We start from the raw sequence: 14,885 nt of genomic DNA, 5'->3' as shown, positions 1-14,885 counted from the left end.
TTTGTGTATTGAGTTATTTTATTCGCTACAATAATGAAGAAGGAAGAGGTAATATCATGATGGGCAAGAAAGTACGTCGGAAACATTCATCGGTAAGTGACAGTTAAATTTCTTATGAAGAAGGTGGTGTGATTTCTCGGGCGTTTTTGTAAATCATGCTCTTTTGTTTGTTTTACGTCGAGGAAAGCCATGAAGTTCTGCTGTAGAAAATAATTGCAAAGATAAGTACGATAATAGCAACAGTGGATCGCAGAGGATTTTTTGTTAGTGGGGCCATCAGAAACTAAAATAGTTGAATATATGAAGTAATCGACTGAATCTTACTGTAAGAAATGTGAGTATGTAAAATATGAGTGCCAAAACTCCAGTAAAGATGGCGATGACTGCATCTTTCAGTCCAGCTATAGCTTCGGGCTCTTGTCGAGCCTTTTCTGCTCGCAATCGTCCGAGTTCTAACTTTTCGATGCATTCATAAATGTTGTCGAGTTTTTCGTTGAATTCCCGTTGGATTCTTCGGTTGTCATATTCGAATTTTTCACTCATCTCATTGATTTGATTCCTAGAAAAACAATAAATTTTCGCATGAATATCTGGAAGAAGACTTTAATTGTTGAATCTCGAGCTGCTGGTTGTCTGTGTAATCAAAAACGTCTGTTTCAAGTTGTTTACTGCGCTCGGCAAGTTGTTCCGACTGCTCACGATGAAATAACGAGTTTGCCAAAAAGTCTCCACGGAGTTTTTCGATGTCGTGTTCGTATTTATCTACACGCTCGTATATGGCGCTCAGTTTTTCTTCAACCATTGTTTGGTCGGGTTCACTTTATTCAGAGTTCCAAAAAGGAAAAAACGGAAAATTGTGTCAATTTCGTATTGAATGCTTTCGAATCTCTCCCTAGTTTCACTCACAAGGTCTGTAATTTGAAGCTTCGAGTCTTCACTCGTCGGCTCTTAAAGTACGCAATTAAAAGTCGCCGTCGGGCGCCGTTCGAACCTTCATTATGAGCCGAATTAAGGGACTCGTTTGACAGTTTCTCCTTTTGTAGGATTGAGGATCTGTCGTCGAGGACGCTCAGTGATCTCGGTTCGGGCGCACACAGTGGGCTAGGAACCTGTCGATTCTCTGCCTTAGAAGAGCTCCTGCCGCCGCTCAATTCTTCCATTTTCTTGCGAGAACTATCAATTTTCTTGTTGAGATGGCTCGCTCTTTTGGAGAAAGTATCTTGTTGTTTCTGGTAGGCCGCTTGAATACGGACTCTTTGTGCCTAAACACACATTCAATTTGATTCTGATTTACAACGAACAAAAAGACGATTATGACGATATAAATCTGGGCGGACTGCGATCAACGAGGATACTCAAATTAGGACAAACAAACATGAAGGACTACAAGTTCACACACACCTTATCGGACTTCTGTATAAGAAGACAGTACTCGCGAACAGCTTCATTCGCCTTCTCCTGCTCCGTATTCAGCTGCTCTTGCAATTTCAAACACTTAGTACGATAGTATTCGTAGCACTTTTTATCGTGCTCCGAATCATGAGACATCTGAATTGTCCTGGACAAGGTTTTAGCGAATTTTATTTATTTTTATCTCGACAAAAACAAGGACGATGAATAAATAATGAACAGCAACCGGGAATGTTTTAAACTTCCAAGTAGTCGCCATATGCTTTTGCGCGAGATTATGTTGGTGTTGTCTTGTCGCGACCAGTATGGCCAGGGGAGTGATGAACTTGGTTTAATTTGCTCAAAATAAATAATAGTTGAGTTTGAATTGAACTACAGGGGGTTTTCCCAGCTATGATGAAAATGCTGGTAAAATAAATAAAAACATGTCGTATTCATTCAAGGATGATTTCTGGAAACTGTCGGTTCTCCAACTTAAGCGGTGTAGGTGGCGATGAAGTCAGCAATGACGCCCTTGAGCTTCTCTTCGAGAGCCTCGGTGAGGACACCCTCCTTAGAGATGCCGTTGAGGAGATCTGAAGTATATTTGTTACGCTCTTGACTCCCTTGAATTTTTCTTACCAGTCTGGGCGGATCGGAGGTGGTCGACGAACTTGGCTTCGAAGTCAGTGACCTGCTCGGGCTTGATGACATCGAGGTGACCTCGGACACCGGTGTAGATGACGCAGACCTGGGTGGCGACGTCCATTGGTTCGTACTGGTTCTGCTTGAGGAGCTCAGTGAGTCGAGTACCTCGGGCGAGCTGCTGCTGGGTGGCGGCATCCATATCGGAACCGAACTGAGCGAAGGCAGCGACTTCTCGGAACTGGGCGAGATCGAGCTTCATGGTACCAGAGACCTGCTTCATGGCCTTCATCTGGGCGGCGGAACCGACTCGGGAGACGGAAAGACCGACGTTGATGGCGGGTCGGATACCCTAGATAAAAGTGTTGGGAGGAAGAGCGGAAAGTGAAAATTACCTTGAGGAAAAGTTCGTTCTCCAAGAAGATCTGTCCGTCAGTAATGGAAATAACGTTGGTTGGGATGTAGGCGGAGACATCACCAGCCTGGGTCTCGATGACGGGGAGGGCGGTGAGGGAACCAGCACCAGTGGCATCGGACATCTTGGCAGCTCGTTCGAGGAGTCGAGAGTGGAGGTAGAAGACATCACCGGGGTAGGCCTAATCAGGAGTGGTAAGAGACTGATTCGACCAAAGAAAACTTACTTCTCGTCCTGGAGGTCGTCGGAGAAGGAGAGACATCTGTCGGTAGGCAACAGCCTGCTTGGACAAATCGTCGAAGAAGATGACAGCGTGTCGGCCGTTATCTCGGAACCATTCACCCATGGAGCAACCGGAGTAGGGAGCGAGGTACTGAAGAGGAGCGGCGTAGGCAGCGGTGGCAATGACGATGATGGAGTACTGGAGGGCACCAGCAGCCTCAAGTCGAGCAACGAGCTGGGAAACAGTGGACTGTTTCTGGCCGACGGCGACGTAGATGCAGTAACTAGAAAACAAATACTACATCGCTGGTAACGCGGTCGGTGACTTACAGCTTCTTGGTCTCGTCATCACCCTGGTTGAATCGGGACTGGTTCAACATGGTGTCAAGAGCGACGGCAGTCTTACCGGTCTGTCGATCACCAATGATCAACTCTCGCTGACCTCGACCGATGGGGACAAGGGAATCGATGGCCTTAAGACCAGTCTGCATAGGTTCGTGGACAGACTTTCGGGCAATGATACCTAGGAAGCAGTTAGAAGCCGTAAATATCGACTCTGATAGACTTACCGGGAGCCTTAAGATCGACCTTTCGTCGGAGCTTGGTGTCGATGGGTCCAAGACCATCGAGGGGGTTTCCGAGGGCATCGACAGTTCGGCCAAGGAGTTCGGGTCCGACGGGGACATCGACGATAGCACCGGTTCGCTTGACGGTGTCACCTTCCTTGATAAGTCGATCGTTACCGAAGACGACAATACCAACGTTGTCTCGCTCCAAGTTCAAGGCCTGAAAGTGTTTGTTACTTCTGGCAAGAAATAGGTGTTGTCAACTTACCATACCCTTGACACCGGAGGAGAACTCAACCATCTCCTCGGCCTGGATGTTTCGGAGACCATGGACTCGGGCAATACCGTCACCAATAGCCAAGACCTGACCGGTCTCCTGGAGGTCCGAGGTGGCAGAGGCACCAGTGATGCGCTCTTCCAAAAGAGTGGCGACTTCAGCTGCTCCAGCCTTCTGGGTGGCGACAGAGGTGGTGGCCAAATGTCGGGCAGCAGTGCGTCCAACCTGGCTCGCTAGTTTGGAGAGCATTCTAAAAGACGAAAACGATAAAAAATAGTTAACAAAGGATTTTCATTGACATACAAGAGACCGCATACAATTATTTTTTAGTACTTTTTGGTAAGGATTCGTCGTAGAAACATAACAAAGGGGAGTGTAGATGTGTCATTCCAACTCATAACATGAAATCATTCGATTAAGCAATTATTAATAATGAGCGCACAAATATGGTAAAAAACATCACCCGGCTAGGTAAGAAGCAAAGTTAAAATATATGTAAATGTGTGGACAACAAGCAGAAACATTCAATTTTTAAAGGAGAAGGAAGATGAACACTTCTCTCCGCGAAAAATAAGGCCCGAGAGTTAGTAGCAACGTATTAGTGCGGCGCGTCAAGAAAGGACAGAAAATCCTTGTTACTATCCCTCGGGTCCAGAAAGGAGCCATCACAGATCATCATTTTCAAGCGTAAAGAAGAGAAGGGATTCAAACTTATTACTAAAGTAAATGAACTAAAACTGTTTTCAACTTGAACTTGTGGATCAAGAATGGATGTTAGGAAAGGTGATGGAAAAGGAAAGGGGAATCTTAGACTGGAAAGATAGTTAAAAAGTTCACATTGCTTTGGTTGAATAATAACGGGTATAAAATGAAAATGGTCAAGAAAATGTGGGGATCGCTTTTCCAAAGAAATGAGAAAGCTGATCAATCATCAGAAAGAACATTCTAAAGCCACGATCCTGGGCTAAAGTAGTTTTGCCTTTGCGGATCTGGCGCGTCGCCCCACGGACTCCTGTTGCTCCACGAAGGTGGGCTGGTTCCTCGAAGGATGCGATTCGGCCGGCCTCGTTGAATTGGAGGCTGCTGCAAACTTCGTGAGATCAAGCCAGAGTCGAGAATCGACGAGTGGTTTGTAGGACTGTTTGACGATGGCCGAGTTCGGTAGACGCCGTTGAAAGGATCGTCCTGGACATGGCGAGTGGAAGAAACGGGCTGCTCGGAAAAGCGGACGCGCGGCTGAGTAGCTTCCTCGGCAATCGAATTCGTCGGCTGGATCACTTGATTTAGGGCTTGCTGCACCTGAAAATCATAATCGATTATTTCTCTTGTTTTCAGCTTTATTTAGAGCTAATTTCCCTTGCCGCGCTATTCGCCAGGCGCGGCCAATCAGCGCCGCTCGCACGCCCGCGGGCGCGTTACCAATAGTAATTATTCAGTAGTAATTTCTGTACCTGATGCATGATCATTGGATCGACGGAAGTGTCGGCTGAATTGTTGGAGAATGTTCTCGCATTTTGGTTTTGAAAGCGCCCTTGATTTTGATTGAGGCTGTTGCTCCCGTTGCCGGTGTTGTTCTGATTCGCGTTTCTGAAAGAAGATTGTCGTTAGATCGACTTTGTTTGAACTTTTCTGTTTTTAAAACTATTCTCATAAATAGAAAATGAGCTTACCTTCTATTTCTGTCATCTTGAATCGGATCCGCAGAGCGAGTAACAACCGAAGTTCCTTTTATCAAATGGTCTTGGTCCAAAATCGAAATGGCATCATCTGAAAACAACCATCAAGCCATTGTTATATTCTAGAAAATATCGAATCCTATTTTATTCGCTCGAAAACTTACTCGAATCGGCAAAAGTGATGAAGGCAAAGCTCCTAAAAGGCTGCGGAATGGTGATTTCGGTGATGTGCCCAAATTGAGAAAAATATTCTTGAAGATCATGACGATTTAGGTCGGTGGTAAGTCGTCCGACGAAAACCTTTCGCAATTGGTTCCCAGTTTCGCCCTAGAATTTTCCGATAAGTCATAAATCGGTATTTTCACGCTTCTTCTCGGGGCTCTCTTTATGATTTTCTGATTTGGGCACGCAGTCAAAAAGAGAATTTAGGAATCTAGAGTCGACGAAATTTCTATTTTCGATGTGCAACGAGAGCCGCGCCCAATCGCGGCGCCCCACTGGCCGGGATAGACGCCTCGAGCCGCCGCGATTGGACCATCCAGCGCGAATTTGGCCTACGCCGCGCGCCAACTCACAATTTAAATTAATTTGGTTCGTTCTTGTTTCTTACTACAGACGATCAAAAAAGATATTTCCAAGGGAAATCAGACAACACTCTTTCAGAGAAAATTATTCATGATTTCCAAGACGAACGCTTACTTTCTAACTCAAGAAGAAAAAAGCCGCGCGGCGGCTTTTCGGAATTGATTATTTCTTCTGAAGAAAAATACCACTCCGTGGCTTTGCTGTTTAGAACAAAATATTTTGTTGAAAAAATTGATTTTGCCTGAAACCAAAAAAAAAATTATTAGCTATTTTGATTCAAAATTTTCAAACACTTACATTTCTTATTTGTTGGATAGGATTTCTCTGACATTCCTGTAAAAAAAACTTGTTGGAATGCTTCGAATTCTAGAGAATCGAAAAACCTATGTAAGCTGTGAAGGATAAGACCGCCCGGCAGAAGCGTGAGCGCTCGCAAAGTTATTTCTCACGCCCCGTTTTGCTAGAAACTCGTCGAAGCGCAGAGAATCAAGACTGATCAAGAGTTTTACCTTTTTCGTTAGCCTCAGAACGATTTGTCTCCCATCGAGCTCGTGAATGGGACACTCCATCGCCGCCACCTGGCTCTCGTAGTGTTCAAATCTGATGAATCCAAATCCCCTCGATTTCCCAGTCTCCGCGTCCACTTTTATGTCCGAAAAGACTACTTTACCAAAGCGCGAAAAATACATCTTCAAGTCTTCTGCCGTCGTCTGCCAGGGGATGCTCAACACGGCCAGATCTGACGGTTTATTTCCGCTTCTTCTTGGAATCGCAGACGTCGATTGGTGTCCGTTTTCTACTTTTTTTGCACCATTGTCCGGTTTTTTACTGAAAATGAGCATGAATCCTTCTTGAATAGGAAAGCCGCAGAGCGGCTTATTCTTCGAGGAAGTGAATCTATTTCAACAAGCCGCTTGCGGCTTTATTTTCTCGACTACCAAACTTTGGTAGAAATCATCCGATGATTATAGACTGATCCAGGTTATTGTTCAGACCATGAAAAACTGATATCTTTCTAAGAAGTTGAGTTGTTGTTACCTGTAAACAACATTAAAGACGACATCGGTTGGCCAACCTTCAGCTCCATTGGGCGGAAGAAAGAGATCGTTGTGAAGACGGACGCCGCGCATGGCGCCCGTGGCAGCATTTCGAAAGCGTAAACCGCATGCGCCGGAGAACTGCGAGATCAAAGTCGACATTCGCAGATTCCCGTCTTCTTCCAGCTCGAGTTCGAGCGGCTCATCTTCGAACTCTTCTTTCACTACAATGTAGCCTGTGGACGAAATCTAGATTTTCTTATGTCACGAAAATAGTCTGATATTTTCTTTGAAGTCAATTTAGAGTTTTATCATCCCTACAATATTCGATGCCTTAGTAAAAGCTCTTTTTAAAATAAGACGCCGCTTGCGGCTTTTATTGTTCCTTAAAAGATCCCCTCCAACAGTGTATATATTTGAAGGGTCAAATAGAAGAAGGAAAAGCCGCTACGCGACTTCTTGAGATATTTCGTTTTTCTAGCGCAGCTTTTTTACGTGAAAAATATATTTTTCAAAATGGTATCTTATTGGAAGCCTAAAATCTATTTGTTTTTATTGGTTTTTTACGAATTGTCAAATCCGTAGGTGTTCGGTTTTTTACCATTGAGGAAAGTTGTTGTTCAGAACTCTCTTTCATCATCCATTGTCTGAAAGAAAACGTAGTTTTTAAGAGTTTACCATCTCATGCCTCGACGGGAAAACAAAAGTGAATTACTGGTTCTTATATAATAATCAGCAGGTAAAAATAAATTCAGCTCAAAGTTTTTCGAACACATGTGGTTAATAATATTAAACAAGTTCAGAAACAAACACGGGATCAGAATATGGAAAGTTAGAATATCTTTTTATTGCAGTTTCTACAGTTTTTTTATTTTTACATTTTTTCGGAATTCCAGGGAATTTATCAAGGAACAAGATGAAGAGGCGCACAAAGATCAGTTTCAGCAAATTTTAAAGAGAAAATGAGTGAAAAGGAAATGAAGTCGAAGTAGTTTTATGAAGAATTTCTTTTTGAAAGCAATGTTCGGAATAAAAAATATATTATTAAGATAAATTATTTTTAATAAAGTTATCGTGGACAGGTACTGCGGGGGGCTGGAATTGGGAACTGGACTGGGCGGTTTGAAGGACTCATTACGGATTGGGTCGGTCTGCTGCGGGAAACGCGACGCTCGGACCTGAATTATTTATTTCTCGTTGATGTTGTAGTGAATTTAATGTTTTGCAGCGTGAAAACTGTAATTCGCGCAGAAATCTTAAAGCGCTCTTTTTCTCTCAAAAAGGCACTTTTTCCTTTTCCTTTTGCTAAAATACTCGAAGCCGCAAGCGGCTTTACGTCTAAAACTCAATAAAACTAGGGAGTTGTACTAACCAACTTGAAGAATCGTCAAGCAACTGCTCATTAGGTGCTGGAAAGTTGTCCATTTCCAAAATGGACAACAAAATATTTCCTCGAATCTGAATTGCATCGATTGGGTTGATGCCGGAGGATTTCTCTTCTGCGGCGATGAGCGAGGGTCCGAAAACGATTGATAGATTTGGCAAATCCATTTTGTTCTCTGAAATAGCGGCGATTTTGCGCAAATGAGACCACAGCGTGTGCAGTGTGCCCTGATTCTCTACTGGTAGGCCGTTTAGAGCATCCAGAATCAGCAGCTTTTTGTCTTCATCGGATTTGTTGACGAGGTCCAACTGATTTTCCGGTGACTATTGTTTTCCTTTTTTCGCCGAGTTCATGCAAAACTGCCGCGTAATTACGCAATAATCAGCAACAAAGGGAAACTTTCATACGTTCGAAAACAGATAAGCACCGTGCCTTGAATAATCTGTCGGAAAAAGGGTGCGGAATCAGCGGCTCTCTCAAGTCCATGAAGAATCGTTTCATGCAGCCTGTCACTGCGTGAGTATCTACCCTCGCCAGTTTCTCTGAGAGATCTGGGTGATTTTCTTCGAAGTAGCGTTTGATTTCGTCGATGTCGCTCTTGGCGCCAGAAACGCGGTAGATTCCGACGTCCTTCATCCCTCGATTCTCGATCTCGCTGATGCAAGACTTGACGATCAATGGACAGTTGCGACCTGAAAATTTTAGATTCTTCAAATCATTTACAGTTACTCACCTTCTTTAGCAGTGAGAACCCGAAGAGACGTATCAAAAACTTTATTCGTACTGTCGGCGTCATTTTTCACCCTCTTTCTGAAGGTCTCTCTGCTCACGTATTTGAAAACGAGCATGAGATCGATGCCTCCAGAAGTTTCGATTCTCACTGGGCAGCTTTCGCCCTCCATCAGACCACAAACTGCTGGAAGTCGCAATTCTCCTTTGGCAACTAAAATGTCTCTGGAGATGCTGCCATCTCCACATGGTTGATTGTTGAGAACAAGAGCGACTAGGTCCACGCAACCGTTGGCGTCGATTTCGAACTCTTCTTTCCACTCGGCGAGGTAGGAGTTCTTTCTATTTGAATCGCCCTATCAATATTTAATAATGATTCAAAGGACAGACTGTACTTTTGTTCGTTGAATTCTCGTCCTAGCTTGGGTCGTGAAAGAGCCGTAAAAATCAGTCTCAATCGCTACCCATGCGTTTGAGTCCTTCTGAAAGCCGCTTGCTTGATTAACTGTCACTGATAGGTATCCGTTTAGGTAGCTTGATCTGGAATGTTTCATTGAAGATTCGGGTACTGAAGCGGGAGGTCCTTCTAGTTTGAACTTTTCGATCAGGTCTTTGATATCGTAGCTTGTTATGTTGATGCGTCCAGTGTTCTTGCGCTGGGCGCCGTGGATCTCTTCTGTCCACGCTGCTCTCTCATATTCACTTGAATGAAGTTTTCCCACTTTTTCATATTTTTCAAAGAATATTGAAAGCTACCGAAAATCAAAAAGGAAAACCATGCCTTGAGAACATAAATCGATGCGGTTTCATTTCCTTTCCATCCTGGCAATTTTTGATTTCCAAAGGAACAGTCTGCGAGATTTTCAGCCTATCAATTCTCCTCTTTTGGATGTTTTCGAGGAACTTGTTTCTTTGCCTTCGATCCTTCTTCGGGTCTAGCCTCGAAATCTTCTGATTCAATTCTACGATTTCTTTGTCCAGTTCATTCATTTTCATCTTTTTGCCCATAGAGATTTGCTCTTTCGTTTCTCGCAGTTGGACGTTTACGTTGTTCAGCGGAATCCACCACTTTGTGTCCAGCTCGCGTTTCTTCATGTTCGTCGGTTTCATGCAAAGAATCATCTCATTGCTCAAAATCACATATCGCAATTTCTTCTCTGTTTCGGAAATTTCTTCGGTCACATATCCCGCTAAATGACTTTGAACGCTTTGAATGATATTTTCGGACTTACATTTGATGATTTCTTTCTCTTGAACCTTTCTCGTTCCCTTGGACACGTGACCTTTGTTAACTGTTGTCAGGACTCGCCAGAATTCGGATTGATAGGAGCGTAGTTTATCGTAGTCATTATGAGTTGATGGAGTGTGGCGAATAATATCGTCAAGAACTAAAGTCATTTTTGCATCTGATCTACTAGTATTGGAAATTATTACCTGAAATATGATGTGTCATTCGGTCGACGGGCTTGTAGAGTAAATCTTGAACCTAAAGGGAAATTCGTTGATACTTTCAAAGGTCAATTTTTATCGATTCTTTACCAGAATATCTTTCTCTCGCGTTTCAGTAATCGAAACTTTCAGCAAGTCCGCAAGTCGATCCCCCTGTTTCGTCTTGATCAGATGCTCTAAAAGCGTTCGCGCTCTCGTGTAATTATTGATGTATTCTTCGTATAGTTTCAAGTTCTCTTTTATCAACCAAATGATGTCTGTAAAGGTCGAATCGGTCGACCAGTCGCGGAGCTTTAGCGTTAGTTTCTTCACGATCTCATCTTGGGTTCGGGTTAGATCTGGAATTCGAAAGAAGATAATCTGGCATTCGTTTTCTTTTATCAAACTTTTGCTCCTAAACGAATAGTTTACTCGAGGCTATAGAAAGATCAGCGACATACTTGTAAGCTTTGATATTTTGCCTGAATGAGCTATTCACTCTTTCCAACGCCCTTAGTTGATGATAATATTTCTGTTCTGTTTCGAGCAAGTTTTTCGCCAGGTAATGTCTTTTGGAATACATTGATGCTTCTTGGAGATTTCGAACTTTGATGTGATCAATGGCTGGACTCGCTCCAACTCTATCGTCCTCGATCGGTGGTCCATCACAGAGCACGGAATCGTTTCCATCGACGATTTCGTCATCTGATTGTTCGATGATATCCGCGACAGAATCGTCTGAAAAGAAAAATAATTGACTAGTTTTTAACAAGAAAGAATAACCAGTATCGTGTCCAGTTTCAGCAATAACCTCGTCCATCGTCTTGTAAATCATCGCATTTACATAAATTGGTTCCTCCAGCGACGAAATGCTCTTCGATGATCCATGCGATCGCGTTGGCAAATTGCAAATTTGCGGCGGCGCTTGAATACTTCCGAATTCGTCGAACGAGCCGATCTTCAGCGGGACTTTGTCGGACGGTGGCTTTGGCTTCGAGTCTCTCGATGGAATGGCTGAATTATTTATTGCGAATAAATATACCAGCGTACATAAGAAGATTTGGAAAATCTGCAAATAGCGCAGATTTTAAAAGCGCTCGGAAAAGTCAATAGACAAAGTCTAATAGTCTAGATCCGACCAGTTTGTTGTATATTTGGGACGCTTGTTTGCCTTCTCCTGCAGAATTTACCTGACATTTTGATGGAACTAGGGAGAGTTCTGTTCGGCTGAATCATCATCAAATCCTCCGGAATGACAACTTCGTCGTCCCCGTTTTTCTCCGACAAATGCCAGAGATGAGTATAACTCGACGGATGCTTCGGCGAAGGAATCATCGTCTGAGAGCGGCTGACGGGATTTCTCTTCGGCGCTGCCAGTCCTTCGAAAACTCGGATGTTATCAGAAACTGAGGAGGTCCTCTTTCGCTCGCTGATCAGCATTCTTTGGAGCTCATCAATCTGCTCATCGACGGAGGTGAGTTCCTCGGCCAATTCGTTGCGCCGATTCTTGAGCTGCTCGAGCTGCTGCATGATCGCCTTACTCTCATCTGTCAGGCTCTCTTCTTCTGCCATAGATACAACCTGATCCCTCATGATTCCGCTTTGTCCATCATCGATTAGCTCTAAAGTAGAAAAAAATTTAAAAAATAGTCAGATTGAGTTTTGAAGCTAAAAAGCACAGAGTTTTATGAATGGCCTTTTGACGAGTCAGTCAAGCATGATAAGTACTGAGCATTTCAATTTTTGAATTTAAAATCTCTTCAAACGATTGAAGAAAATCCAACTAGTAGAAAGAAAAATGAAAGTCGGAAACTAATTTTTTCACAAAAACGCAATAAGCAGATGACAATTGAAAGACAAGAGGGTCACGTGTTGTTTTCGTGAATTCAATAGTAGATAAATTCTTAGAACATTCACCTGCATACAGTCATTAACTCAAATGACATTGAAAATGAAGTTTTCACTATGTTTTTCTCTATTCGATTCAACCCTCCAGAGATGTTCCTTCGGAGCTTTCTCTCGTGACTCGAAAATAGAACTGTAGGGCGAGTACCAATTCTAGTGCTTGAAATTTTCCGATGAGCGAGCCGCCAGCGGTCCGATTCGGATCGTTCAACCCTTTACTTGACTGTTACGTAATAGTCACTCCCCTCTCAGCACTCCTCCCCTTTTTTGGCGTTCATTTTTACACGGCTGTAATTAACTTTTTATAACGATCAGAACGGAGATAAAATCTTGTCCTCGAAGATAAAAAATAAACTGAATCCGGCGAATAATTTATAAATCGACGGATTTAGCGCCCAATCAGCGCACAGGGAGAATAAGGATTTCTCTTTGACGCACGAATAACTCGATATTGTAGCAGTATAAAATTACGTAACAGGTTCTCTGAAGTCTACAGTTGATGCTCATTATAAGACCTTTCTCAAAACGTACCGAAAACTCGGCGTAAGTAGGCTTTTCGGGACGAAATTTTATTCAAAAGGTGGTCTTATAATCGGCCTCAATCTGTAAACCAACGATGTAGAAATGATATAAAAGCAGATATTCAAAGATCGCCAAGGTCGAGAAAAAAAAAATTGATTTTTTTAATTCTCTCGGAGGAAATCCTCAAGGAAGTGGCGGGGATTGTTGCACTCCGCAGGGAGCCACGGCGAAAAAATAAGGGAGTATCCGGCTCATGTGACTCTCTGAATACAAACTGCCCATATGAAGTTCCCACATTCGGTATTTTCGTGTTCTCTATTTATTCGCGCTCTCATTTTTAGAAAAATAATCGATCTGCTCGTAGTCATTTTGGAAAAAGGATCACTTGCAGCGGATTATCCGACTTTTACGGGCTGACAGACTTCAGGATACCAAAGCCAATTAGTTTTTCGATAAGTGACACCTTTTTTTAGAGGATCTTCTTTGAAGGGTTTTAAGATAAGGGGTAATAAAGAGACATTCAATTTTCCTAACCCTCGTTTGTTTTAGGGGTGATTTTATAATGAGAGCCGTCTGTAGAGGCCTGTTTTTTGTTTAAAAAATTAAAATCTGTGAATTCATAGCTTCTCTAGTAAATATCTATTTTTGGCAAGAGCAATTGCTGCCAAAGGGCTATTTCAATTGATAAAAATCGACTCCTGGCCAAGGTTGTGTCTCCCTCGGCTATTGTTAGGCTGTCGACTGATGCTGCTATTGTTTGATAGGGCTCAATTTTGACAATGTACAGGCGGCAGCATAGTCTGTAGTTTTTATTTTATCAGCAATAAATGCTTATTGCATCTTGGAGCTTTCACAAAAGGTTAAGGTTATGTCTCAGCACGATTTTTCATGCTTCTGTTATTTTGCATTTTAGTAATTACTGAAACATTGTCGAGATTCTCATGTCTGCTGACGTCAGCTTTTCAAACACATGAGTTGGGCAATTATGACTGTGTCTGGCTCGTTAAAACTCCAGAAACAAAACTCTTTTAGCTATTAGCAATTATCTATTTGAATAATTTACCAGCTAATTACCTGATGGATCAACTGGATCATCCCCGAGCACTTCCAGCTCCTCCCTGAGCAATTTATAGTCAGCAATGTGCAGATATCCCTCGCTAATGTAATTCTCTGAATTGCCATCTCGGCCCTCCATTTTTTCGCCTTTTACGGTGTCGTGTTTTTCAAAGTGGCCTTTCGGACGTGACTCTTCTCCGGTTTTATTCTCGGCTCTCCCTCCGTTTTTCTAAGAAGAATTGAAAATTACGATTCTGCGGCAATTCATCGATTGTCGAAAGCGCCCTTCGAAAGTGCGTAACTGCCCGTGGGTCCGCCTCAACGATGGTGATTCACCCTCTTTTTTCACAAATTTTGAGTTTGATATTTGCAAAGTTCGAAATTCTCTTTTACGAAAAATACGAAAATCCAAGCCCAAATATTCCTTTTGCTTGACCACTCATCGAGAGGTGAAAAGGAGGTGACGCTGTAAATTACACACGGACAGTGTCCGCCTGACAGTATTTTACTCGCCAACTGGCTGCACTGACCTTTTTTGAAATATTTTTCAGTTTTGATTAATGGGAACCACGCGGATCAAAAAAAGTTTTCAGGGGCTAATCCATGATTAGGGTCATCGTTAGATCCCCTTGCGCGTCGATAATGGATTTGTCAATTTTCGAAGAGCTACGGTTGACTACAAAAATCCGTGAAAGAGTTTTCGACTGATAGTCAAATTGTGAATTCATTTGGAATCATAAAGGACCTTCCAAAAAGAAAATAATCCTTGAACATGGCAATCCCTCTGCGGAAGCACTGAAATCGAAATTACTTACTGTTAATTATTTCTGAGTAAAATTGGGCCACTTTTTTTTTATTCTTCTCTCATTATTTCTAAATTATTTGCCTCAATCAAGTTTTCGTCCTTTGATTTGTCATCAAACTTCCTATGATTCAGCGTCCCGTCTCTGATGATTACTTCTTTTTCAAACGATGCGGCATCAAAAATATAAGAAACAGTAATTCAAAAATAATGCTGTATTGCTAAAAATGTACAAGACGTCTCGTGA

General features: G+C 42.7%; 4 protein-coding genes across 4 annotated transcripts; all 4 read right to left on the bottom strand.

Annotated features, from left to right (window-relative positions):
- Positions 1–8: 8 nt before the first annotated feature.
- LOC145699945 (uncharacterized) lies at positions 9–1,552 on the bottom strand. The gene is made up of 6 exons (XM_081777214.1): positions 1,402–1,552; positions 992–1,262; positions 895–947; positions 603–820; positions 325–559; positions 9–283 (listed from the first exon to the last, which is right to left on the bottom strand). The coding sequence occupies exons 1-6, from the start codon at positions 1,546–1,548 to the stop codon at positions 173–175; spliced, it is 1,035 nt and encodes a 344-aa protein (XP_081633340.1). The 5' UTR covers positions 1,549–1,552; the 3' UTR covers positions 9–172.
- Positions 1,553–1,563: 11 nt separating this feature from the next.
- LOC145699935 (ATP synthase F(1) complex subunit alpha, mitochondrial-like) lies at positions 1,564–3,796 on the bottom strand. Its single transcript, XM_081777199.1, has 7 exons — positions 3,506–3,796; positions 3,241–3,457; positions 3,002–3,194; positions 2,676–2,955; positions 2,430–2,630; positions 2,032–2,386; positions 1,564–1,985 (listed from the first exon to the last, which is right to left on the bottom strand). Exons 1-7 carry the CDS (start codon positions 3,761–3,763, stop codon positions 1,885–1,887), a joined length of 1,605 nt encoding a protein of 534 aa, XP_081633325.1. The 5' UTR covers positions 3,764–3,796; the 3' UTR covers positions 1,564–1,884.
- Positions 3,792–7,562, bottom strand: LOC145699939 (TAR DNA-binding protein 43-like). Its single transcript, XM_081777203.1, has 7 exons — positions 7,414–7,562; positions 6,814–7,061; positions 6,285–6,603; positions 5,355–5,517; positions 5,185–5,281; positions 4,966–5,101; positions 3,792–4,813 (listed from the first exon to the last, which is right to left on the bottom strand). The coding sequence occupies exons 1-7, from the start codon at positions 7,450–7,452 to the stop codon at positions 4,460–4,462; spliced, it is 1,356 nt and encodes a 451-aa protein (XP_081633329.1). The 5' UTR covers positions 7,453–7,562; the 3' UTR covers positions 3,792–4,459.
- Positions 7,520–14,866, bottom strand: LOC145699919 (active breakpoint cluster region-related protein-like). The gene is made up of 14 exons (XM_081777178.1): positions 14,652–14,866; positions 13,855–14,065; positions 11,544–11,975; positions 11,137–11,367; positions 10,815–11,091; positions 10,465–10,768; positions 10,360–10,411; positions 10,158–10,313; positions 9,707–10,115; positions 9,321–9,627; positions 8,930–9,281; positions 8,629–8,888; positions 8,185–8,504; positions 7,520–7,990 (listed from the first exon to the last, which is right to left on the bottom strand). The coding sequence occupies exons 2-14, from the start codon at positions 13,973–13,975 to the stop codon at positions 7,882–7,884; spliced, it is 3,330 nt and encodes a 1,109-aa protein (XP_081633304.1). The 5' UTR covers positions 13,976–14,065; positions 14,652–14,866; the 3' UTR covers positions 7,520–7,881.
- Positions 14,867–14,885: the final 19 nt, after the last annotated feature.

This window comes from Oikopleura dioica, chromosome 2 (assembly GCF_907165135.1).
Source record: "Oikopleura dioica chromosome 2, OKI2018_I68_1.0, whole genome shotgun sequence".
Taxonomy (NCBI): Eukaryota; Metazoa; Chordata; class Appendicularia; order Copelata; family Oikopleuridae; genus Oikopleura; species Oikopleura dioica.
Note: the sequence above shows the minus strand (reverse complement) of the source record. Positions and strands in the feature narration are given on the sequence as shown.

Bases quoted from the DNA above. Each gene is read 5' to 3' on its own strand.
- LOC145699939 (XM_081777203.1), bottom strand. From the start codon at position 7,452: ATGATGAAAGAGAGTTCTGAACAACAACTTTCCTCAATG. The intron at 7,062-7,413 runs GTAAAAAACCGA...AAGAAAATCTAG, and splicing joins AACAACAACTTTCCTCAATG to ATTTCGTCCACAGGCTACAT. The intron at 4,814-4,965 runs GTACAGAAATTA...TATGATTTTCAG, and splicing joins ATCCAATGATCATGCATCAG to GTGCAGCAAGCCCTAAATCA.
- LOC145699935 (XM_081777199.1), bottom strand. From the start codon at position 3,763: ATGCTCTCCAAACTAGCGAGCCAGGTTGGACGCACTGCTGCCCGACAT. The intron at 2,631-2,675 runs GTAAGTTTTCTT...ACTCCTGATTAG, and splicing joins GACGACCTCCAGGACGAGAA to GCCTACCCCGGTGATGTCTT. The intron at 1,986-2,031 runs GTAAGAAAAATT...AATATACTTCAG, and splicing joins CCTCCGATCCGCCCAGACTG to ATCTCCTCAACGGCATCTCT.
- LOC145699945 (XM_081777214.1), bottom strand. From the start codon at position 1,548: ATGTCTCATGATTCGGAGCACGATAAAAAGTGCTACGAATACTATCGT. The intron at 1,263-1,401 runs GTGTGTGTGAAC...ATGTGTGTTTAG, and splicing joins TTATACAGAAGTCCGATAAG to GCACAAAGAGTCCGTATTCA. The intron at 284-324 runs GTAAGATTCAGT...CAACTATTTTAG, and splicing joins ACATACTCACATTTCTTACA to TTTCTGATGGCCCCACTAAC.
- LOC145699919 (XM_081777178.1), bottom strand. From the start codon at position 13,975: ATGGAGGGCCGAGATGGCAATTCAGAGAATTACATTAGCGAGGGATAT. The intron at 11,368-11,543 runs GTAAATTCTGCA...TAAATAATTCAG, and splicing joins TAGTTCCATCAAAATGTCAG to CCATTCCATCGAGAGACTCG. The intron at 10,412-10,464 runs GTAAAGAATCGA...ATTTCCCTTTAG, and splicing joins CGCGAGAGAAAGATATTCTG to GTTCAAGATTTACTCTACAA.